This window comes from Esox lucius, chromosome 16 (assembly GCF_011004845.1).
Source record: "Esox lucius isolate fEsoLuc1 chromosome 16, fEsoLuc1.pri, whole genome shotgun sequence".
NCBI classification, from domain to species: domain Eukaryota; kingdom Metazoa; phylum Chordata; class Actinopteri; order Esociformes; family Esocidae; genus Esox; species Esox lucius.
This window is the reverse complement of record NC_047584.1, coordinates 25026966-25051550: the sequence shown is the minus strand read 5'-3', so window position 1 is coordinate 25051550 and position 24585 is coordinate 25026966. Positions and strand designations below refer to the sequence as shown.

The 24585-nt window shown below is 40.3% G+C and overlaps 2 protein-coding genes across 2 annotated transcripts; one reads left to right on the top strand and one right to left on the bottom strand.

Annotated features, from left to right (window-relative positions):
- Window positions 1-141: 141 nt before the first annotated feature.
- dbi (diazepam binding inhibitor (GABA receptor modulator, acyl-CoA binding protein)) lies at window positions 142-5168 on the bottom strand. Its single transcript, XM_010880224.4, has 4 exons — window positions 5035-5168; window positions 1331-1448; window positions 1162-1224; window positions 142-670 (listed from the first exon to the last, which is right to left on the bottom strand). The coding sequence occupies exons 1-4, from the start codon at window positions 5041-5043 to the stop codon at window positions 597-599; spliced, it is 264 nt and encodes an 87-aa protein (XP_010878526.1). The 5' UTR covers window positions 5044-5168; the 3' UTR covers window positions 142-596.
- A 1433-nt stretch (window positions 5169-6601) lies between these two features.
- Window positions 6602-8611, top strand: c16h2orf76 (chromosome 16 C2orf76 homolog). Its single transcript, XM_010880223.2, has 5 exons — window positions 6602-6961; window positions 7470-7520; window positions 7830-7867; window positions 8020-8101; window positions 8242-8611. The coding sequence occupies exons 1-5, from the start codon at window positions 6832-6834 to the stop codon at window positions 8316-8318; spliced, it is 378 nt and encodes a 125-aa protein (XP_010878525.1). The 5' UTR covers window positions 6602-6831; the 3' UTR covers window positions 8319-8611.
- The last annotated feature ends 15974 nt before the right edge of the window (window positions 8612-24585 follow it).

Here is a 24585-nt window from a genome sequence, read left to right as displayed (position 1 = left end):
CATAATGTTATGGCTGATTGGTATAATTGATGTTAAAGAATGAGACAAAACATTTATTTGATTTTGTGAAGGCACATTTCAGCACGTCAGACACAAAATAGACTGCATCTAAAAAAAAATATGCAAGAAAGACAACAGAAATGTTTAGAATTATTCAAATTTTATAAAATTCTGGAGCTTAAGAACCAATTGAAAAATTCACAAGGAGGTTGCTGGTGGAAGACAGCACATCTCTGTCCGTGGGGGCATTTCCAGGGTCCAGTATTCTCCGTGTGACCACAGGCACTTCATGCTAGGCATTCACATTGTTCACATTACACAGGAGCCAACATACCCGGGTCAAAAACCTATGTAAAATACTTGCGGTGTGCTTGATTTAGCTAGTTCTACAGAACCGTTTAAATAGTCTAAAAAGTGTTCCAACCACATTTAAAAGGTGCTCCAACTCCAATTGCGCGGCATAATAAACCAGATACACCTCTAGTATTATAAAGTATTTGACATATGTATTTGCCCCAGGTCTTGCAGAAATGGGCATTTTCCTGGAGCTTATGGCATCGAATAGGGATGAGCTGTGGGCGGACCACAGTCAGTTCTTAGATTCCGTACTTCCCTTTCAGCTCCTCTACGAAGTCAATGTACTCCTTCCTGGCAGCTTCTTGGCTCTTGCCTATGAATGTCATATAAGAGAAGGAAAACACATGTTGTTAACATAATGAGAAACAGTTCAAGAAGTGTTTTTCTGAACCAGTACACTTTGAGTATAAATGTACTGAGCTGAACGTCTTCTCAGTAGACAACGAACTGACATCAGGCACTGACATGCCCATCTTGGAGCTGTGATTACTGGTAGCAATAACACCACGTGGCGACAGAAGTACAAGGGAGTGGGTGTGTCGAAAAAGTGGATACACTGAAAGCAGAATTAGTGAGCTGGGCAAACATGTTGCAACTCTTATGTGGATAAATATGTGGCTGATTCCCAACAAAGGACCAACTCTCTGGATCCCCGTAGTGATCTACTGTGCATGTTGGCAACCCACTGAAATGCAGCCCAAAAAACAGCAGGGGACAGGGCAAGATGGTCAGTTTCATCTCCAGGTAACCTCTTCCTCTCCCCTGCTGTACAGGCTGAAGGAGGAAGCGCTACTGAAAACACACCTTTTTCCTTCTCCCAGGCATCCCACTTGGCTTTGCCAGTGAAGTCCAGCATCCCAGGGCGAGCTACCGAAACAAAGGGAACGATACTCCATCAACAGACAGCACTTAATACAAGGCATCTAGAATTGAGGGGCATCATAAAGCTTTGGATAGTGGCTGACTGGCTCACCGGTGTTGATGTCGCCCACTTTGGCCTGTTTGAACAGAGCGTAGACCCTGAGCATTTCTGCATCTGCTGGCTTGGCCTTCAGGTTCTTCACCTCCTCGGCAGCCTTATCAAAGTCTGTCTGGGTGGGACAGAACAGAATATTAGGGTCAAAGACAACTAAAACACAAAGAAATCAGAGATGACGGAGGCAGACTTCAATGATAAGCTTCTGGACAATCTTACGTGGAGATCTGGAGCACGTGTACGCAACAGCAAATTCACGCAGCTTACCAAATGTTGCAAGACCTTAGTTCTGGGTTAAGTAAGATAACAGCACAATGAACAGATTGATACCCAATAACAAGATTGCAACGTACAGTAAATGCTAGACTTTCACGTCGGTCCGTTTGTCTCAGCCGACCAAGTCGTGCTCACATTATACTATGAGCAACTCGTGAGGACAGAGTGGCAGAACATATGAAGAGGTACTGGTGAGACAACCAGAGCTTCTGGAGAGAAAGAGGACTCAACCAAATAAAAAGAAACTCTGGGCTGCCAAGTTGTACCCAGGCAGTACAATGGGCTCTCTGAGTGAGCCGAACCCCACTTCCTCACACTAGTCACACTGGCCTTGTCACTCTGCCAACTATGCAAGGAGGTAGATGGGACTTTATAGACAGGCTGTGTTTCACTTACTAGTGTGCCTAGGAAATTAGGAATCATGGCAGCATCTTGCCCTGCTTATAGGCCGGCTTCAATTACTTTCTCTGACAACTGAATGCCTGGTTGCTGCCTGGAATATAATCAGGAGTGAAGACTCTAATATCAATCACCCCAGCCAGAGTCCAAACAGAGCCAATCATCTGCAAAAAGGGACCCAACAAACCCATTCCCCAGCCCTAAAATCTCAATGTTAGGTTTAAGCATTGGTTGGCTGAGCAGAAAATGTTTTCAGACACCCTACCGATACTTCACTCTCACTGCATACCACTGATGTATTGTATCCTCTTCCATCACATGTATCCTCTTCCATCACATAGCAAGCTCACACACAGAACTGATATTTTGACTGGTATAATATTCGCTAATCAAAACATATTGAAACACAATGCACACATCTCTTTCAGGCCATATTGTGTGTAACACCGTTTTTGTGCATTTGGTGTCTGACAAAGTCCAGCATGGAGCCATTGGGAAAACATGGCACACTTGCAATGCCCAGGGGTCCAGTATAAAATCTTGTATGGATATTTTAGTTCATCAAATCTGATGCATTTAATATTTATTCAACAGAAAAATATTTCTAGTTGTTACAATTACTGAATTTACAGAAACTGCTAAATGTTCTCCCTAGGGACCTGTATTTCTTGTGTCTCAACAATAACAAGCTAAAAGAAAAGAGTACATAACACATGCATAAGTTATAAATGTACTTAATCAAGTCATTATATTGAATTGAAAAGTTTCATTACCTGTTTGTAATTTGGGTATTTTTGTGGGAACACTTGCTGTCTGTCTTAACATTGTACACATAGTTAAACATTCAAATCCTGGCCAGATGTTTCCTAATATGCACATGCCAAGCTCTTGTGCTTTTTAGCAAGACAACATCTCAACAAATGTTCATTACAACTCTTCATTGTTTATGATAATGCAAATATTTCAAGATGTGAAAACTGTGCTTATTATAAAGTGAAGACACCAAATATAGAAAACGCTGTATCTCACACACACAATTTAACCTGACACAAATTCTTGTTGTTTTCTTATTAGATATTAAACTTTCACACCAGCAAATCTCAAACTCCAATCCCAAGACTTAAGTTTGGTACCTGAACACATGATGCAAGACTTGGGGTCTTCATGCAGCAGCAGTCTGCTGAATTGAATTGTAATTTAAGCAACCTAAGCATTTAATGCTTAGAAACCATATTAATTAATTGTTTGACCGTGCTCTGCAGCTTCTGTCTCAAAACATTATCCTGTGAAAATTATATATAGAATACTGAATGAGTAACCACCTAAAAAAACAGTTCACAAACCTAACGTACAGAACTTGAGTTAAAATTCCTAATTCCCATTCACAAGGAATTGTGATGAGAATAATTATTTCTGGTTAGATACTAACTGCATTTCATTGTACTGTACTTGTTCAAAGACAAAGTTTAACCTAATTAGCCTTTCTATAATCTATAATATAATTATAGCATAGCCTATGCCATGATTTATCACAGACCCGTACAAAATCTAGGCCTAAACTGTCAATAAAAAGTAGCCCACTGCGGTTTTCAAAGACACTGGAAAGTCTGAAATCTCTAACCTCTTTCAGACCAACTTTCGCAGGCTACATTCAATATAAGGCAAAGTTCTAGAGTCATTCTTTCTTTCTAACCTAAAGATTTGATTTTTGACCTCAATCTAGATATCTTAATGTAAAGTACCATACACGTCATCTACTTAGGTGTCTGTAGTACAACTTCTCCCACCCAACCTCACAAAAGCTCCTCGCTCATTGCTAAATCTACCCATAGGGTATGGTAGCTTGTGAACCCATTGAACCCAGGTCTACTTCAAGATATACACTATACCATTTATATGGAGTATCACACACATTGTAAATATAGATCGTATAGCACTAACACGCCAAAGTCACAACAATATTTACATATTAGTAATGAAGTTGTTATTAAAGAGTTTTAGAAATAGGCCCAAATCCTTTTAAAATGGATGATTTATCTTTATTTAAAGCGATGACTACAGTCACCTTCAACACGTGCAGTTCAGAGCATGCTGGTTGCCCTGTGGTAAGAATGCCTTAGTGAGAAAGAGAGTGTAAATCCTTCACATCAGTGTAGATGATTTTAATTGGCTTATATGGAAGCCAGATGTAACGATCGGCCAGCATCGCGGCTAATTGTGGCAGGTTGGCCTATAAGAAAAGCTAGTTAGCCATACGCTAATGGCTTTAGCCAATGTATACGATTTAAAAAAAATAAAAAATTAAGAGATATAGATGCACAGAATATGTATGAGTGTTTTTTCTGGTAGTTAGAATTACTGGATATTTTTTGATTCAAAATGATGCAGCCTTTTACCTCCCGCAGACTAGGTAGCGAAAATGCATGTTTTATAGCAGTACACTAATAAACCCCAAAGAACAAAAGCTTTTTACCGTTCTGTGAAATAACCCTAGGGAGCAAAGTCCACACACACAAAATCAACGCCTCGGGTTAGGTTGAAAGCCGTACCGCACCCTTCAAGCGGTCTGACGTGACAGTTGTACCAAAGGCAATCCTCTGGTTTTAGACTGAAATCCGATTATTAAACGGAGTTGGGAAACTAAAGGTTTGGTTCAATCTAGGGATAGCATCAACATGGGAATGTAAATAATGTGATTAAAGGCAATAACGTTAAACGAAATTGCAATTCAAGCTTGATACCTAATCGTCAAGCAACCAGCGGAGATTACTAACGTTAGTGGAGAGGAGTCAAGTACCAACTCCCAATAATGCGACAGGCAAAATTGAAAGCATGTTCGAAATAAGAGAATATGCTTTGGTTCATGGGTAAAGCTAGCTAACCACACAATACACTACTAGTGTTAGCCAATCGACATGTTAGCGAACCTGAACTTCATCCGGGAACTGTAAATCAATAATACAGAGATGCATGTTATGACAGGTATTGTAATATAACATCCAAAACAATATAAATTCGACACAAACCTCAGACATGATTCTAAATTCCTTCTGAAGGCCCTTCTTACAATCACAAAGAGAGTGCACTGTCTTGAAATAACGGAAAAGAAAAGCACAAATTTCGCTACCGCTCCTATGAGTGTACTTCACCAGGCAATACCGCCCCTTCAATTCCATTGGTAAATTCAATCAGGAAGATTCGTTTATTTGGCCCGGGTGCCTGTTGTAAGCGTGTTGAGCACCGGGTGAAAGTTGATTACATTCGTTTTGAAACCGATCAGCATTCCAGGCTTGAGCCGGTTGCCCCGCTCTAGCCTAAGGGCCAAATAGGATCAACCCCATTTAGTGATTTGTAGGATACCATGTTTTCACGTGTCGAAGTTATAGCTTTTGATAATAACGCAATATGTACCTTCCTAATGATTTTATTTGTTGCAAAAAACAGACATTTTATGGAAAACAGATTGTAGCATATGTGTTTCTGGATGATGCAACACGCTGTCTTTTATTCAACACGACCAAGGAGCGTAGATTATTGGGTTATTTAAGAACGATATTCCTCCCCGCTTTTGCCCGATGACACGAGTTTATCTCGGCAAAATGTATAGCACTCCCATTGAATAACCCTCCACGCAACATCTTTGGTTATCGGGTGAGTAAATGTAACCAATCATAGCCCTGAGTTTATTGTGGACGAGTGGTCTCACTCAGAGGAGGTTAGAGGACGCTTTACGATTATGGAGTGCGCTGCTGAATCAAAGTCTAGTCAGTTGCTTCCATGAAACAACCCATTTCCCCAATATCCTTAGTTTAGAAATGATGATTTTGAAAGTTCCACCCACTTGACTACATTAAATTGGCAGATGCCTTCAACCGAAGTGTCCATTCTTAAACGGCCTTTGATCGTTAGATACCTCTAACATTCTCTATGGGAACCACTATGTAGGGTAGGGGGCACGGCATTGTGCTACAAAATGTGAACTGCCACAGCAATAAATATGTATCTATCCTCTCTAAACCACTCTTCATACCTTCCCTATTTTCCTGTATTGTTTCTGTATATATCGTCACATACATTTGACAGTGCTGTGTTATATGGCTGGCACAAACTGGCAGAAATGTCTCATAACCTGTTCATAACAGGCATGGGAAAAAAGACAGACAAGAGATTGTGGCTGTCAGGTTAAAATACACTCCCCAGTGCCTCTAAATATTTCTTTTTTTAATTTCTTTTTTTTAGATTAGATTAAACTTTATTGTCATTTGGGGTTATTTACCTGGATTTTGCCTTTCGGGTAGGATTATATAGGGATAAAAAAATACCATTACGCCATCACCATGTTGAAGTAGATCATTTTGATATAATTAACTGGCAAATCCCTCCTGATGACATCATTAGAGGACCAACCTGTTCTGAAAGTAAGATCCAGTTGACTGGATGAAATTGAACATATTACAATAGTTATTGCATATATTACAATCATATATAACTTACGTTAGTTATAAAATTACAGATTGTGTGAAATCATATACAATTTCATCGACACATCGAGTCTGAGTAGAAAACCTCTGTACAAAATCGTTTGCTTTTGTCTTGCGGAAGTAACGTAAACCCGGAAAGTGTCTGAATCTACGGGGATCTACGCTTGTATTGTTCGTTTTTAAAATGACTTGCTAAATATTCATTTAGAAACGATATGAACTAGCAGGCTTGTAATAATTATTTCTAAAAGTAAAAATCGGCTTCCTCTAAACTAGTACGAGCGTGTTTATAACCAGGAGGCTTAGGAAATAGAAAATTAGTTAGAAGTAAACGAACTAGCAATGTCTAGCGAAGCTGTTCTTACTGTTCGATTGGTAAGGTCTTTTGAACATAGAAACTTCAAGCCAGTTGTATTTAGTGGCGTCAACTTGGATCAAACAGTACAGGAATTTATCCAGTTTGTAAAAAATGGCAAGTAGGATTTTGTTGAACACATTAGACACTGCAAATTCACTTGTCCATGTTATTATTGCAGCCTCTACAATATCATGCTGTTGATGTATGCCAGGGTTCAATTGTAAAATAGTACACTAAAACCATTTCATAATTTCCATAAATAGCACATTTATGCAGTTTACATGGATTAGGACTGGACACCTCAAAGCAACTATTTCGTTATCATCTAGTAATAAAAGGGAAGGAGACGACAAGTTGTCCATGTTTAAAATCCGGTCTTGTAAACGCTGTAGGCAGGATTCTAGTCAGTGCCCCTTCAAAATTGATTGCATCTTTCATAGGCTAATAGCGTGCATTATTTTACGTTAAATTGATGTTCAGTTGATTGACAGGTGTAGACTGCTAAACAGAAGTCATTCCTTTTCTTTAAATGCTTGTCATTGGTTCTTAGTAATACTTAATTGTCATGGTTGTTATAGTCTTTGGCGGGGACACATTATACTGTTTGTCTTTTCTTTTCTAGACGTCGCCACAAGGGGGGGTCTTCCACCTCCATTCAAGAAATTTGGCTATGGTATGTTACGGCTGCTTGTCCGTAGTGGCGCCAACCTATGTCATGTCTACTAGCTCTTGCCCGTAGTCAAAGAAAAGCTGTTGCATTACCTAGTGGGTAGGTTAATGGAGTCAGATTAAGGGCTACACTAGCACATAGACACTTGTTGATGGCGAGGCTGGAGTTGATTACATTTGGAGACGATTAGCAGAAACTCTTAATTTAATGATCTTGCACTAAATATCGTGGGACATATTGGCATTTATTAGTGATAAAAGCAAAACATTGACTTGTTGTAATTTCACCTTCTACATGACCTGTCTTTCAAAGACACAATGAAGATCATCCACCAGGCACATGGAGCAAAGGTATACTGACTATTTCCTGCTGGTTCTGATCATTTTTCTATGAGTTGTGGAAAATAAGGTGAACTCTGCCCATTGCTTGGCCTAAATCACGGTTCTAAAGGCAGCCAGTGATGAAAAGGCATGCCCTCATTATATAAATTACCTGTTTTCAGACAAACGAGTTAGTGATGAGTTTGGATGACGATGACACTCTCATCCTGCAAGATGGACTGACTCTTAGAGCTGCAGGCATTGGTTGGTATAGACATTACCTTCTCTTTCCAGATTTGCTGTATGTCACATAAGGGCTGTTGAGAATTATGCTTCAAACTTGCTTGATGCTTTTAAGTAAACATATTGGTGGTCATTGTTTTCTATGCCTTATTTTTTTGCAGCCAATGAAACAGAATTGGCCTTCTTCAGGAGGGATGATTATGAGGTCTTTAAAGCCAATCCCAAAACTGCCTGGTGATAAGATTTAGTTTATTGTCTTTGGTCCCCCTCTTCATCACTGGAAAAGGGATTCTGGTCAGACATGGAAAAATGTTTGGAAGATGCCAGGTTATTGCCAAGGGGAAATAAAACTTGGAAGTATTTTATTTTCTCATCACATCTGTGTTTTAGGAACTTTGGTGTGCCTCTGTATGTGTACCTTTCTTTGCTAAAATGCGCTGTTTTGCTTTAAAGAGTTGCCTCTGTGCTAAATAGTTTTAGTTTAGGACATGTTTCATTCAAATAAATGTGATTAAAACTATACAAAAAGATTGTGAAAGCCTCCTTCTCACTTCCACTAAGTACCGTTCAATGGCTGAAATGACACACTGATATTTTGCCAGGCAAGGCAGTGCCAGGAAGACCTGACCTGTCTGAATTATACAGGTCAGGCTCAGTGCTGGCAGGTATCTAGGTGGCATGCAGAAAATGTATGCTAATGAAAGACAGAAAAGGCGAAGTCCTGGGACGCAAGAGGGTTGATAAAGATCGAACCTTCCTGCCTGATGCTCCTCCCTGGAGTGCTTCATCACCTGCCTTGATCTGGGATGGCATAAAAAATTGGTACCTGGAAAACCAGGATTTTCTTGTGCAGATAAAAACATTGAACCACTAGAATAAAATAAGAACTGTAGGAGGAAAATGAATGAACGGAAACAGCCCTCTCCCAAGCTTTTTAACAGCTCTGCGGGAAGGGTGTGTGAGAAGCATCCTGCCCCCTGGAAGCAGCCAATTGGGGCATTGGAGTCTGTCAATTAAGCTTAAGCTGCAATGTCACATCGTGCTCACACTCACTGGAGTTCTAAATACAGCTTCTGTATACTGCTGCTGACTATGCCAGCAACCATGGTAACACCTCAATGGGATAGACACTGCACAGATCCAGCCACTCACCAATCTGTATGCTGCATCAAGCAGCCATTACTGCGAAGCCCTGCCCAGGGTCAGACTCATTCTGTAATGTTTGGTCGCTATATTCCTTGGGTTAAGGCTGACTACCACCACCCCATAACCACAGGCCACCAATCAATCAATCAAATGTATTTATAAAGCCCTTTTTACAACAGCAGTTGTCACAAAGTGCTTTACAGAGACACCCGGCCTTAAACCCCAAGCAGCAAACAACAGTAGTGTTGAATTTCAGTGGCTAGGAAAAACTCCCTAAGAAGGCCGAATTTTAGGAAGAAACCTTGAGAGTACCCAGGCTCAGAGAAGTGACCAGTCCTCTTCTGGCTGTGCCGGGTGAGATATTAAGAGTCCAATTGGAATAATTAATACATTTCTCTGGGCTAAATCCAGAGGCTATTTGATTTTAGACTAGGTCAGAAGTATGACCAGGTGGACAAGGACAGGGACAGCAATGGGCCCCCCAAACCAGGTAATCCGCAGGTATGGACCAGGACCTCATCTCCTAAAATTTAAAACTGGAGGAAACTGAGATAAGTAAAAGTGCATTCCTCATATCCCCCAGCACAATAATATAGCAGCGTAACACCTTGGAACTGAGATGGGGGGGGATCCGGCGACACTGTGGCCCAACAGGCAGGAAATTAATCCACCCACATTGCCAGGCATCAACCAAAGGGATACCCACCAACCGCAACCCCCCTGAATGAGGGCCAAGTATTGCCAGCTGAGTACAGCCCAATTGCAACAGAGGTTCATTTCAGAAAGGTAACAGCCCAATTGCTGGATCATTTCAGAAAGGTAAGTAGGAGCAAATCCATGTATTGATTTATAGGTTAAGAGTAAAACCTTAAAATCAGCCCTAACCCTAACAGGCAGCCAGTGTAAGGACGCTAGGACAGGAGTAATGTGTTTACATTTTTTTTGTTCTAGTTAGGATTCTTGCAGCTGTGTGCAGCAGTAATTGAAGTTTATTTAATAATTTGTCTGGATAACCAGAGAGAAGAGCATTGCGGTAATCTAGTCTAGAAGTAACAAAAGCATGGATACATTTTTCTGCATCAGTTTTTGATAGAAAGTTTCAAATTTTTGCAATGTTTCCAAGATGAAAATAAGCAACTCTTGAGACACCAGACGTACAGCCAGGAAGTGGGAACAGAAACCTGAGCCTGTAATGCCAAACATGGGGTTTTCTGGGTCAAAAAGCATGAGTTTCTCTGTGGGTGTCATGGTGCGGTGAGCAGCAGTGCCACCGTACCATAGTTTCACAAGTTCCCTTATTCTCACAAACACATCCCGGACTGTCACATGTTTCCAATCTTCCACACCAGGTCCCAATCTAGCTAATTTGTATGTGTATGTATGTTTCCCCTCTGCTCCCCACATTGTGGCTCATTGTGCTTGTCATGTTTGGATGTTGTGTATGTTGCCGTTATTGTAAGTACTTGTGTTATTTCATATTGTCGTTTTTTGCTGCGTTAGTCAGCCCTTTACTTTGTGTGTTTTGTGCTCTGTGTTTGTTTCTTTCTTATCAATTAAAGAATCCACACCGACTACCCCTGCCTGCACCTGGTTCCTTGTCCATGCAACACTGCACTACACCACTGTTTGTGACAGTGGGTCAGAGTCAGACTGCTGGTTGTCCTCATTTCGTCCAGTGGCATGCAAGATCTGTGGAGCTTGAAGATGGGTTGAGGTGGTTATTACTTACAATTAAATAATGTGTTTGCATGGCTATTTAGATGGGAACCCACACATGAAAACTGGAGGAAGAGTTCATGTTCAACTATGGCACTCTTATTCAAAAAGCCATGTCCACGTGAAACCACATGAAGAATGATTGAAAATGGGCAAATAATAATGGACATGTAGGCTGCATCTCTAAAACTGCATTCAAATTTCATTTGTTCCTATTTATCGTTAAAGACCCCTCATCTGAAAGCCGACAAAAAGGACATTATTTAACGCCAATTATTGTATGCTCTTCAAGGAATTCCTCATAAGCCGAAACCACAGAATCTTTATTGAATTAATTCCCGGAGTATAATTAGTGCAATCGTGTTTAATAATATAATATTAATTGTAATGTTTTTGCGTGAAGGGGTTACATATGATATCCACACAGAGGGTGCGTATACTTGAAAAGTAAGAAGTACCTTTAGGGCGTAGAGACGTTTGTTACTGCTTTTTGCCGGTAGGTGTCGCTGGGGTATCTTAATTGAAGACATGAGTTGGAGTTGCTCTTTTAACATATGAGACCAATAATTTTATGTACTTTTACCCAAATGTGGCATTGCAAAATACATATTGATATGCAGCATGGATTTGAGGATTTTGTTTTGTATGTATTTTAGGTTGAGCCAGACATACAAGTGACTAGGGTTTGGATTCCTGAAGATATATTTTGAGGTAAAACGAAAAAATATCAAACAAATGTTGATTTTGTAGTTAAATCCATAGTTTGATTTACTCCTGTCCCCATTTATTCATACCATCCTTTTTTGTTGATGCTTCATTGATTTGGGGTATTTATTTCCATATGATGGAACAAAACAGAATCTTCCAAGTCATTTTACATGTAATTTATCAGGTAAATTCTCAGTTTCTTTTTCTACACTCTTTTGTTGTCTAACTTGCTTTAAAGAATGCTCCTTGTCTCACAGCAAGTATGCCTTTGTCATTCTGAATAAATTATTGCACATGCATATTAATCTGCCTACAACCAACATAGCGTAATATTATATTTTCTTTGCAAATGCAATGGCTTTGAGATTACTTTTATACAAAATGCAATTTTAACTTAATATATTATTATCATATTTTGAAAGGAGGGACAGTAGCTGAGAATACTCAACTAATTGTTCTTGAGTTAAAAGGGAATCGTTAGCAGAATCGCTAGCCACAACACTGATCGTAACAAATTCTATGAGTCTGTGGAAGTCTGCCTGAGGGATCAAACACCATTCTTCCTAAAGATATTCACTTATTTGATGTTTTGATGATGGTGTTGGTGACCGCCATCTAACACGCTATGGTAGCAAATCTCCCATTGGTGTTGAATTGGGTTGAGACCTGATGACTGTGAAGGCCATAGCGTATGATTCACATCATTTTCATGTTCATCAAATCATTGAGGGCCCTGTGGATGGGGGATTGTCTTCTTAGAAGAGACTCAGCATTGACCCCTGTTTCAAAGTCACTCACATCCTTCCTCTTTCCTCCTCCAAAATTGAGGTCAACTGGCCTACTCAGCATTTTCATATTTGCCACAAACCATGGTAGGATATTAATTGCATAATTGTATCGCACAGTATACCTGTAGGGAAACATCGGCATTTGTTATGATCCTCTCATTTATTCTGTTTTTTCCTTACATTTTTCACCCATCTGTATGTAGCAAGTAATGCAATTTGTCGACCAATTACATTTGGAAATGAGGTGGCCATAACTTCCTACATAAACTGAGATTCTGTTGAGTAATAATTCATCGTTTGTATTTCAAGTGTTTTCAATGTTCAATTTCTTTTAGTTTTGGCTGTTGGGAACAATGATTCCTTCTCAACTCGACTGAACTAAAACAAAAACTAGTTGAGTTGCTGCTAGTGTGCTAACATCTTAGACTGAACTACAAGCAATGTCCGTGGTGGTATTGAAACCTGATTTCCACCAGTTATAATGTGATGTTTGATGATGGTGTTGGTGATGGAAAAGGATATGACTCAGAGTCATGTGACAAACACAGGTGTTTGTACGTGAATGTGCATGCATGTGTGTAGTTGTGGCTCATGTTAAAAGTGAGAATCACGCAGGTAAATATTGCTTGGGTTCTTATGTATCAATGGAGAATAATATACAGCCTTAGGCATCTGTGAAAAATGTGAAAAGCTTTTTATCCAAGCAGTCAGTGTTTATATAGTTGTAAATACACTTTCATGATAAATACAAATACAACAAAAAGTAACAAAACATTCCTTGTATTGTCTAAAAAGTATTTGATATCTTGTTAAATTGCTAGAAGAAATGTCATAAAATATTAGTTAAGCTGAAGATAGAAAACGCAGTTGAAGACCAAAAAAGCTGTTTGTATCTGAAGAACAGTACTTAAGGGTTTCTTCCTTAGGGGACAGAAGGACATCTAGCGAAATGCTTGCTCAGCGTCAGGCTGTCATCTGGCAACAAGGCACATGCTTAAACAGTCTTACAAGAAATTCTAAACTGAATTCCAAAGCTAATTGTTTTGATTGCTTTTGCAATTGTATTAATTGTTCTTTGTCTTTACTTCAATGTTACATTGATACAAACACGTACTGCTCAAATAAATGGCTTTAAATAGTTTTCTCAGATGGCCTAAACCTTTTGCACAGTACTGTAAATAATTAGAAATTCCGTAAATTACGCAAACCGGACAGCACCATCTTCATCTCATCTCTCATCTCATCTTCATCCGCTTATCGGGTATCAGGTCAGCACCATCTTATTTTAGCTTATTTTAAGATTGCTCCACTTGCTCATCTGTCTCCACTGACTCAGCCAAACAGTCCCATTTCCTAATGCTTTGTGCTTTATTTCATCACTTTGGGACATTTATTTCCATAAGATGGAACCAATCATTATCCGCAATGAATGATTTTACATATCATTTACTTATTAGGTAAATCCGTAGTGTCCTTTGCAACCTCACTGCCTTTCATTTGATAACTCATCAGAATTTTCTATTTCATTTCACGGATTGCCTGGGAAACACTCCAAGACAGGCATCAATTACATGAGTCATCCTTTTCTGTTGAGTGGCACTTTTTTGGTGTTAGAGAACATGTGAGTAAAAGTTGTAAAAAAATATAGTAATTTAGCTTTCCGTTACCTTAAAAAATTATTAACTTTAAAGCAGTTTTACTTTGTTACTTTTCTCCTCTGCTTGTGCGTGTGTGTTTGTGTGTGTGTGTGTGTGTGCATGTGTCACTGTTTGGGGAAGGGTGAGGTTTCAAGCTGGTTACCTGTCACTCTGCAGAGAGTTGTGGAGTAGAGGTGTCAAAGTGGCCTCCAGTAGGGCAGAGAAGTCTCTCAGTCAGAACTCAGACCTCGGCTCTGACACTAATGATCCAATTAGGCATCCCCTACAATAGCACTGTACAGTTTAAACATGCCCTTCAGTAAGGATAGAATTTAAAACAACCTATAAAATTCATAACGTTTATATGGAAAGAAGAAATAAGAATAGACTCATGAATCTCAAAACACAGATGTCTGTAGTTTTATATGGTTCCAGTATTTATTTATTATTTATATTAATTGAGTAATATTTCTTCACACTAAATAATGCTAAATAGATTGTACTCTGTAGTGTATCTCTTCATAGTTATACTGGATCTTGCCTGTAAATACTGTATGAGTAAATAATTAACCCACTGATGTCATCTACTGAAGGGGAAGTTGAGTATTGCAGACACACGCCCACAATGTTCTTATTACTTTTTAGGACCTATCATTTATACCTGATTCTAACCCTAACTATAGTATAACTCCTGACCTAAACCTATCCTAACTACAATATAAATCCTGACCTAAACCTAACCCTAACAACAGTATAACTTATAACCTAAATCTAACCCTGATTACAGTGAACATTGTTTTCTAAGAAAGGGAAACAAGCACACACACACACACACGTGTTGGTTTTTCTATCCTTGTGCAAACCAGAAAAAATGATCACCGATTTCCTCTATCCCCTAATGCTAACCCTAACTCAATGCCTAACGGTAACCCAAAATCTATCCCTTAAAGCTTGATCCTAAAATTAACTCCAATGGTAAGTAACTACTATAAGGAAAATGTATTGTTCTTTCGGATTTAATCCCAGTTTTGAGAAATGTTTGTTCCTGTTTACCTATTTAAACCTGTTCTCACACATATACATTGCACATTTTAGAATACATGTAAGGACATCTTGGGCCCAAGACTGTAATCCCATTCAAAATACAATATTTTTTTTTTAGCTAAAACGAAATCTAACCTGAACCATAAAATCAAATTTTTTAAAGGTTAGGACTGGCCAAATGTCAAAATGAACGGTTCCTTTACGCTGATCTTCATCACAGTATTTGATTTATTCGTGAGGCACCTGTCCAGAACATACAGACGGACACACAAATACACCTACTCAAAAACACGGACACCCTCATTTACCCTAGAGAGATGCATGGCAACCTTTTCATGCCAGAAAGCTGATCATGCATCAGCTGTAATGGTGGAGTGCTGATATATTCATTTGGGAATAAACAGGAGCATGATCAGAAGGCCATAATGGAAATGTGGCTGGACTGCGCAGGCAAGCCAGGACACTCAAGTTGACACCCATACAGATGGCCAGGCAACCACCCTGATGATGGAGATGTTGGCTTAACAAATCAAGGTACATTTGTTAAGGTGCATGAGGTGCATCCATCACTGGAGTGCGGATTGATTTGCATGTGAGTTTGCATGTTGGCAGTATTTTCTTCCTTGGTTTGTGATTGACCAGCGCCTCACTGTTCTGTAGGTAAGATTCATCCGGTAAAATATACAAGACGATTGTGGAAACTTAACAACCTTTATTAAATAATTGTGGAGAACCTTACCTTTAAGGAGCTCCTCATTGTAGCTTTCTGTATGGTAGTCTTTGCTGCAGAGGACATCTTTTTGAACCAGGTTTGAAGAGCTGGCACAAAGCCCAACAGTACTGCAGAGATCACTACACTGACCTGTCTTCTATATGAAGCTTGAGTGAAGAGAGAAGAGTTGAAAAGGCTACTGCGAGAATGAAATAAAAATAAATTCTGGATTGGTCCCTGCAGAGAGGGCCATGTCTTTACAGATTGGAAGTGGTCTGGAGGAGAACGGGCATCCTTTTTTAGCTGGTACAGTGGACAACCGGACAATGTTCTTCATGAGTCCTGTGGTGCACATAATGGACAAGGCTGGCACAATGTGGTTTGTTCTAATAACCAAAGCCATTGTGGTGAAAGAGAAAAACATTTGGGAGCAGCCAGTACTGGAGGGAAAATAATACTGACCTGGTCAGCGTGCTCTCTGAGACTGAGCGGGAAATGGTCTTGGAGGACTGCCATGAAGCCCTAACGGAATATGTGTGGATGGGTCTGCGTTGGCTGGGAGACAGCTGTCTGTGGGTGAATAGGGACCCCTGGAGTAAGAAGCTTGGTTCCAGGAAAAGAGGCCCCAGTGTCCAACCTGCAAACTCTTCTGTGGGGCCCTGTCAGCAGAGAGATGATGCTGGGAGAATTGGGGCTGCAAGAAAAGTCTCAGCTTCTACTGCTACTGAGACTGAGAGATTTAAGATGTTTTAGTTGCATTTGTCTATTGATCTACAAACTGAAAATGTGAGTTGAGAAAATAATTGAGACTATTGCATTAGATCGACACAGTCCCATTGTTGTTCTTTGAAAGTAGATAGCACTTATATTTGCCATGAATCACTAGGACTGAGCCATGGCAAATAATTACTGGTCGATTAACATTACGGTTGTGCTCAAGTAAAAGTCAAACTATTGTTGTACACTCACCTAAAGGATTATTAGGAACACCATACTAATACTGTGTTTGACCCCTTTTCGCCTTCAGAACTGCCTTAATTCTATGTGGCATTGATTCAACAAGGAGCTGAAAGCATTCTTTAGAAATGTTGGCCCATATTGATAGGATAGCATCTTGCAATTGATGGAGATTTGTGGGATGCACATCCAGGGCACGAAGCTCCTGTTCCACCACATCCCAAAGATGCTCTATTGGGTTGAGATCTGGTGACTATGGGGGCCATTTCAGTACAGTGAACTCATTGTCATGTTCAAGAAACCAATTTGAAATGATTCGAGCTTTGTGACATGGTGCATTATCCTGCTGGAAGTAGCCATCAGAGGATGGGTACATGGTGGTCATAAAGGGATGGACATGGTCAGAAACAATGCTCAGGTAGGCCATGGCATTTAAACGATGCCCAATTGGCACTAAGGGGCCTAAAGTGTGCCAAGAAAACATCCCCCACACCATTACACCACCACCACCAGCCTGCACAGTGGTAACAAGGCATGATGGATCCATGTTCTCATTCTGTTTACACCAAATTCTGACTCTACCATCTGAATGTCTCAACAGAAATCGAGACTCATCAGACCAGGCAACATTCTTCCAGTCTTCAACTGTCCAATTTTGGTGAGCTCGTGCAAATTGTAGCCTCTTTTACCTATTTGTAGTGGAGATGAGTGGTACCCGGTGGGGTCTTCTGCTGTTGTAGCCCATCCGCCTCAAGGTTGTGCGTGTTGTGGCTTCACAAATGCTTTGCTGCATACCTCGATTGTAATGAGTGGTTATTTCAGTCAAAGCTGCTCTTCTATCAGCTTGAATCATTCTCCTCTGACCTCTAGCATCAACAAGGCATTTTCGCCCACAGGACTGCCGCATACTGGATGTTTTTCCCTTTTCACACCATTCTTTGTAAACTCTAGAAATGGTTGTGCGTGAAAATCCCAGTAACTGAGCAGATTGTGAAATACTCAGACCGGCCCGTCTGGCACCAACAACCATGCCACGCACAAAATTACTTTCCCATTCTGACATTCAGTTTGGAGTTCAGGCGATTGTCTTGACCAGGACCACACCCCTAAATGCATTGAAGCAACTGCCATGTGATTGGTTGATTAGATAATTGCATTAATGAGAAATTGAACAGGTGTTCCTAATAATCCTTTAGGTGAGTGTAGAAAGCTACTCAAGTAAAAGTAATTTAGTCGCTTTTAAAATAATTAGCAAATTTTGCTAAGGTTACCTGAATGCTTGACCTTGTCTTTTGCATGCAATAAAGAGAAAAAGGAAGAGAGGAAATGAATGTAAAGTATGAACTGCATTTATGTAACACAAAAAAAACAATATGTTTCATTATAAAGAGCTCAGTGGATGTTTGCAATGCCATCCAAAACATATTTTTCCTTCACAAAATGCAAAACAAATGACTTCTGTGAGTGCCTATGTAACGTGTGAAGTGACTATTCTGTGCTGTCAGTATTTTAGACAGCGACGTCACTCGCTCTGTGACCTTGAAGTAGTTGTGGGGCGACTGTAGCGTCGCTTTACGAGTGACAGCTGTGATTGTGTTCAGAGGAATGCTGGTTTGAGCCTCGAGTGCACAGCAAGGAGCTATACACAAATTGCTAAAGCCTTCAAACCACTGCCATGGTGCCACTGCCAACACGTGCAGGCTGTAGTGATTGTACTCTGTAATGGATGTTTTTCCAAAAAGTTGCAAGGTAAAACACATGCAAAATATAGCCTACTGAAGTAAAAGTTAAGTTACATAAAAAAAAGTACACAGAAAAACTACAGTAAATGGAGTAATTGTAATTACTTCCGCCCCTACTGTTATGTTACTCTGTCAATGATAAACCCAATCTCTGAAAACAAAAGTAATGGTCGTCAATCGGTTGAACGAGGAAGTTGCATTTACCACTGAACTAAGAAAAATATACTGTATAGAGTATTTTAACTAAACATCCACTCCACTCTTTCCTTTGTGAAGTAATACAATATTTATTATTTGTTTTGCATTCTTTCTGGCACAGACCTGGCTGCTACCTGCTTCACTGAGTAAGACAACTAACTACATCATAATGTGAATGCGTCGCTTCATAATATACACGTCGTCTTTTAATTCCTCTGTCGAACATTAGATGCTTCAGCCGCATCTAATGTCGACCGATGGTTAAAAAACATTATTTCAACAATAACACGACTTGTGTCCTCCTGTTTTAGCTGGTCCAGAGTGGTTGACAGTGGGGGGAAACTACCGCGGGGGTCTAAAGTGAGCATGAGGAGACAACAAGCCAATGCCAACTGACAGACGGACAGGCCAGGAAAGTTTCAATTGGCAAAAGCTCAGGCACATCGTTTTGGAGAGAAAATATTCTAAATATGAGCTTAAAACAATAACCGCAGATGTCTTCTAGTAATTCCTGCTTGTATTAATCCTAATTGTACAGAAGAAAATATTTCCGATGAACCCTTTAATAACTACTATAATTACTTGTTTGGATAAAGTATGCCCACTGAGCAAAGCATTTTCTGTTTCTGTGTGTCACCCCTGTGTCCTCATAGCTTGGATGTGATATCTGATGTTAGACCTCGTTTCTGACCCGAGGGTGCCACGTTATCCCACATGGGTCTGAGTCAGCCTCGGCGTCAACATGGAAACTGGGTCAGAACCATTACAGGCTCCAGGCTCTATTACGGGACATAATAATGTGACACAAAAGCGGGTCAAACAGAACCGGGCAACAACCATACACTACCGCCTCTAATCAGATGACTCTGGACCGAAATGACCGCCTTGATCTTAACAAAGACTCCGGACCAACAACAGACTGATTGACGCTTTTATGGCCAGACAGAACTTCAGGATGTGTCATTGTATCACCGCCGACAGCTGACCCATAAACACTCTCTCTCTGTCCATCCCGTTTCTTTTTGCCCTATCTAGACACCCCCAGTGTAATGTAATGGGAGAACGGATTCAAGCAGGTTTTTATTTGCATTACTTTCAATCGACTTTGGAGTCAACACCAGTGTCAGCTACTACAGTACGCAAATCCAATGCCGAGAGACTAGAGCAGAATATAATAATTTAGTACCTGGACTGAAAAGGACATTACACTTAAGACAAGAGCTGACACAAAGAGCTGACATGATGATGCCATTTGAACAATTACAGTGAAATAAAAATCTTATAAAGATAAGGCACATAATGACCTAGAAAAAAACATATGCACGGACCAACCAGGTGAAAGCAATGGACAGATGCAGATAAGGACAATACTGTGCCTACTGGCGGTCTACTCACCTTTTTTGCAGTCTTTACATATTGCTGCCTAATAGGCCAAAAAGGATAACGTTTGTTTAGATAAAATAGTTATTGTCTTTGTCATGTCGTTTTACAGTGTTGCCTAATAACTGTATTTTGAACAGAAAAGACAATTTTGAGTGGATTGTTTCCTCTTTTTATTTTGTCATACATGCCATAATGTTTGTCATCTGCATAAACTAGGAAGGTTATCTGGATCAAAGCAAATAGGTAAAAAGTTAGAGAAAAAGCATGCCTTAAAAAAATGCAACAGAAAGGTCTTACAAGGGGCTGTTTAGAGTTTCTGAATGATCCAATCTCAATCCTCTATAAAATTTGAATATGAATTGGTTCCCAACCATATATAATGAGCTTGAGGATTTTTTTTATTAAGGACTAGCTGGTCTTGAGAGTGCATTTGATAAGTATCAGTTTTCAGTGTTGTTCTTGAGATAATGGGAAAGATAACGTGTACATTTCTGCAGTACAGTCTTGTTTTCAAAATGTCTGGTCCTTCTGGATGTCACCGAGTCCCAGTCAACTGAAGGGTATGAAAGACAGTGATGAGTGTGAAAGTTTACACCAGTAATAAAATTCAATGCTACATGATACAATGCATCAAGAGGTTTCAGTACCAACGCTGATGCAGGGATATATAGACATTGGTGGCGCCAGGCAGAGACCAGACAGGGCTAAAGCACGCCCAACCATTGACCTAGCCCTTTTAGCTCCCCCTGTCATATATTCCTGATGCCGTTTGTGTATGTACTGTAGCACATTACTGTAGTCAAGCAATGACATACAAAAGATTTTTCCTACAAAAAATATGATCCGGAGTTTATTCACAAACTCAGCAATTTATGTTTTAAACGAAAGATGATCGTGTGACCAAATCACAGGGTATCTACATGAAGGTGCCCGGTCTATGACAGAACTATCAAGTGTAGTAATAGTTTGATTATCAAAGTGTCTATTTTTTTACCTTGACAATAACATTTAATTTGTTTTACTTGCATTTAGAACCGGCCTAAGGTCTATATATGTATTTTGTAGTTGTTGAAAATCAAACTTTGTGAAGTGCAAATGCTTCATTATGGGCTCAAGTATACAATACATCAGCTTAGCAATGGAAATTACAGTTTTTCACAGAGTCAAAGATGTCATTTACACTGCTCACAGAGTGAACAGTAAATGACCCACAATGTAACCTTGTGGAACTCCATTATGGACAGTATCACGTTTAGTTTCAATATATTCTCTGGAAAATCCATATCTTCCATTTTCTTTCTTGGGATTTTAGAATGTTGAGTAGTTTGTGTAGATTGGTAGCAAAAAAATCTGATTGAATCACTTTTCATATTTCATTCAAAATATTCAGTAAAAAATAATAATAAAGGGATAAACTCTAGCCTTTTTTTTCAAGGTAGCATCTAGTGCATTAATACATATTTAAAGGTATTGTGTATAATATCAATAACCCCTCATTACACATTGACCTTAAAGGGTTTTTTATCACGATGGAATAAAAAAGGCTCATGAGGTAACTGAGCTTCTCAAACGTCAAGCTCATGAATTTATGATTGCTATTTCCATATCCTTATCTTCCAATGTGAGTGTGAGGGACAGGTTTACAGGGTACAACTGCAAATCCCCCCTTTCTCTGGCTAGGCTGTAAAGCTATCAAGAGCCAAGCAGACATGAGTGTTTGAGGAGGCTTGATTTTAAATGTCTTTTCCATTCTCTTGTTTTATGTGGCGGCTACCTGACTGGTCTGCCCCCCCCCAACATTCTTTCGGCAGCTGCGATGTCTTTCCCTGTTGAACTCCTCTGCTCAAATGTATAAGAGCATATATTTATAAATTGACTCTGTGGTATTGGTGCATAGAAGTGGTTGTGGAGTAATTTACATGTAACAATTTGGATTCCTATCTCCATTTCTTCTGGTCAAGGGGACAGACAGGTTTCAGGGTTATTCCTGGTACAATATATTCCTATCTCTGTTTCTTCTGTTAAAGGGGACAGACAGGGTTTTCAGGGCTGTTCCAGGTGTGCTACTATGTATTCTTATCTCTGTTTCTTTTGGTAAAGGGGACAGACAGGATTTTCAGGGTTGTTCCAGGTGTGCTATTATATTTCAGAGAGTTTGGCTGACAGCATGCTCCCCCTGGCTGCTGATTGTTCCCAGTGACAGGTCTTGTAGGCCTCCATGTGGAGGCACCACCCAGCGTAGCAAGCCAGCTGAGATGTGTGTGTGTTGAAAAGGATACCATACATCACACCCAGTGTATTTAACGGAACAATGTACTGGTTTAGCAAAATGCTTAAGAAAACAGCCGAGCCATATTCATGATTGAACATGACACAAACCTAACCCTGCACCCTTATAAATATAAATACCCCAGCTCCATATTAAAGTATTTAATATGCATTTTGTCTGCAAAATAATGTAATGTAAAAGATATAATTTACAAAGCGCATTATAGATCACCTGTGTGCTGGTGTTTCCCCCCCCTGTTTATAAATATATTACCACAGTAACTGCCCTAGGACGTTAATTAGGAATGCTGCAACTGAAGAGTTAGCCAGTGCATCAGGCACCCAGTCCATGTCTGCTTTTGCCCACCAACCCTCAGCATTGTGATGGGTGGAGACATTTTTGACTGGGCTGTGTGTACCGCTACAGCAGTCTGCGATTATGTCACAGACAGCACTGCAGCGTGTGAGTGTGTGTGTCTTAGACACTCAGGGCTGGCATCGTGTTCTCTCGTGGCCTGGAGGTCTGTTTAATCCATGGAGGTCACCGAGCGGCTCAGTGGTGTAGTGTGACCCTTGTCTGGAGTCCTGCTTCACTGGGCCAAGCTGTTTGCTGTAAGGAGCCATCTGACATTTACACAAGAGAGCAGTCAGACTGTTAACATGTAAATATTGCCCACTGAATTTAACCGCGGAAAATGTGTAATGTTACAGAAAATAATCAATGTATGTGTGTCTCCCCAAGCATATTCCAAAGCGCTGATGGACTAAGTCGTGTGGCACAAAGACGGACGAGGTCCAACCCCAGTTGGGCACACCAGCTTCGCTTCACCTTCAGATGTCCTCTGCAGGGCGTGTGTATTTTCTCCATGTTGTGCATTTGTTACTCACCCAGCCTTAACATGTGATGCCCCAGCCTGCAGAAACTCAGACAGAAAACACTTAGAGCTGTTTAGGGCTGTGTTGCGTGTTTGTCCCTAGCCCCGCTAGCTCATTGGGAAAAAACATTTTTGAGTGTCTCCCAATCTGACAGGAAGTCAGTTGTGTAGAGGGCTCATTTAGTCTGTTGACTAGGGGAGATTTTAGAAATGATTTTGGAAAGTTGTGGCTCCTTCTGTTAGATTAGATGTAAACAATGATGACAGTCTTAGGGATCAAAGGTCAGATGGCGCTAAAGTCACAAACAAGCTAATAGCGGCAGTTGGGCATTAATCACCATTGGATCGGACAGCAAAATTATCAGAATTTCGGTATTCAGCACCACAGGTCAGTGGACTGCGACTGCTGCCAGTAAAACTCATGTATCCAAAGCATGTGAGACCCAGAAAGACATTACATGATGTTAAACGGGAGATGACGAGTTCTTTGTTGTGTCTCGTTGTCTTGATGTATCTTGGCCAAAAGCTGCAGGCATCAGGCTCCATAAACAATAGTAGCCATAACAAGATATCTAGCCAATAAATGATACATTTGGTAAACAGACTCATTTTCAAATCCCAGTTTAGCTGCCTCTCAGACCTCAGGCAGAGTGAACTGTATTTAGGACATCACTGTCGTTGGCTAACACGCACACACACATAGTGGGGGGAGGGGGGGGTGAAGAGAGGTTGGAGACAGAGAGAGAATGAGGGGGAGAGACTGACCATCTAACTGATAAATAACAGATACAGTACTTCAAAGCTTTCATGCAGTAATTGGACTTCGTACAATGCTAGATGTGATGATAGCAGATGCTCCTGTCACCCGTCACATCCACGATGTTTTCTATCTGATGATTTATGTTCCCTGTTTCCCAGGAGTCTCTCTTTTCTTCCACAGTAGAGGCTAGGCACAAAGACACCCCCACTGCTTCCAAATCCCATTAACCGAGCCTTATAACCACAATGAAGATAAAGAATAGCAGGTTGTACCAACTGTCTGTGAGACGGATGGAAATCTTTTGAATAGGCATGTTGACTCAAACCAGGCCATCTAAAGCACTACTGTTGAAACGCCTGATGGGCCTTATAATGTTAGAATGTGTAACAAACGGACGATACTTACTCCAATGACTTTGTATTATAGCTCTGATAAGACCGGTGAAGGGCCCGGAGTTTGTTCAAAGAAAGGTTCTGCAACTTCAAGATTGTTAATCACATTGTGTAATGACCTAATTGACGCCCCTCAGGGGGCATTGCTCGTTGTGAGGCAGTTGTCTCCCCTCAGCTCC

Excerpts from the sequence above, each read along its gene's own strand:
- dbi (XM_010880224.4), bottom strand. Across the intron at positions 1,225-1,330 it reads AGTGGGCGACATCAACACCG|CTCGCCCTGGGATGCTGGAC; the intron begins GTGAGCCAGTCA and ends TTGTTTCGGTAG. Across the intron at positions 671-1,161 it reads TGCCTGGGAGAAGGAAAAAG|GCAAGAGCCAAGAAGCTGCC; the intron begins GTGTGTTTTCAG and ends TGACATTCATAG.
- c16h2orf76 (XM_010880223.2), top strand. The coding sequence starts at position 6,832 with ATGTCTAGCGAAGCTGTTCTTACTGTTCGATTGGTAAGGTCTTTTGAA. Across the intron at positions 7,521-7,829 it reads ATTCAAGAAATTTGGCTATG|ACACAATGAAGATCATCCAC; the intron begins GTATGTTACGGC and ends TGTCTTTCAAAG. Across the intron at positions 8,102-8,241 it reads TCTTAGAGCTGCAGGCATTG|CCAATGAAACAGAATTGGCC; the intron begins GTTGGTATAGAC and ends ATTTTTTTGCAG.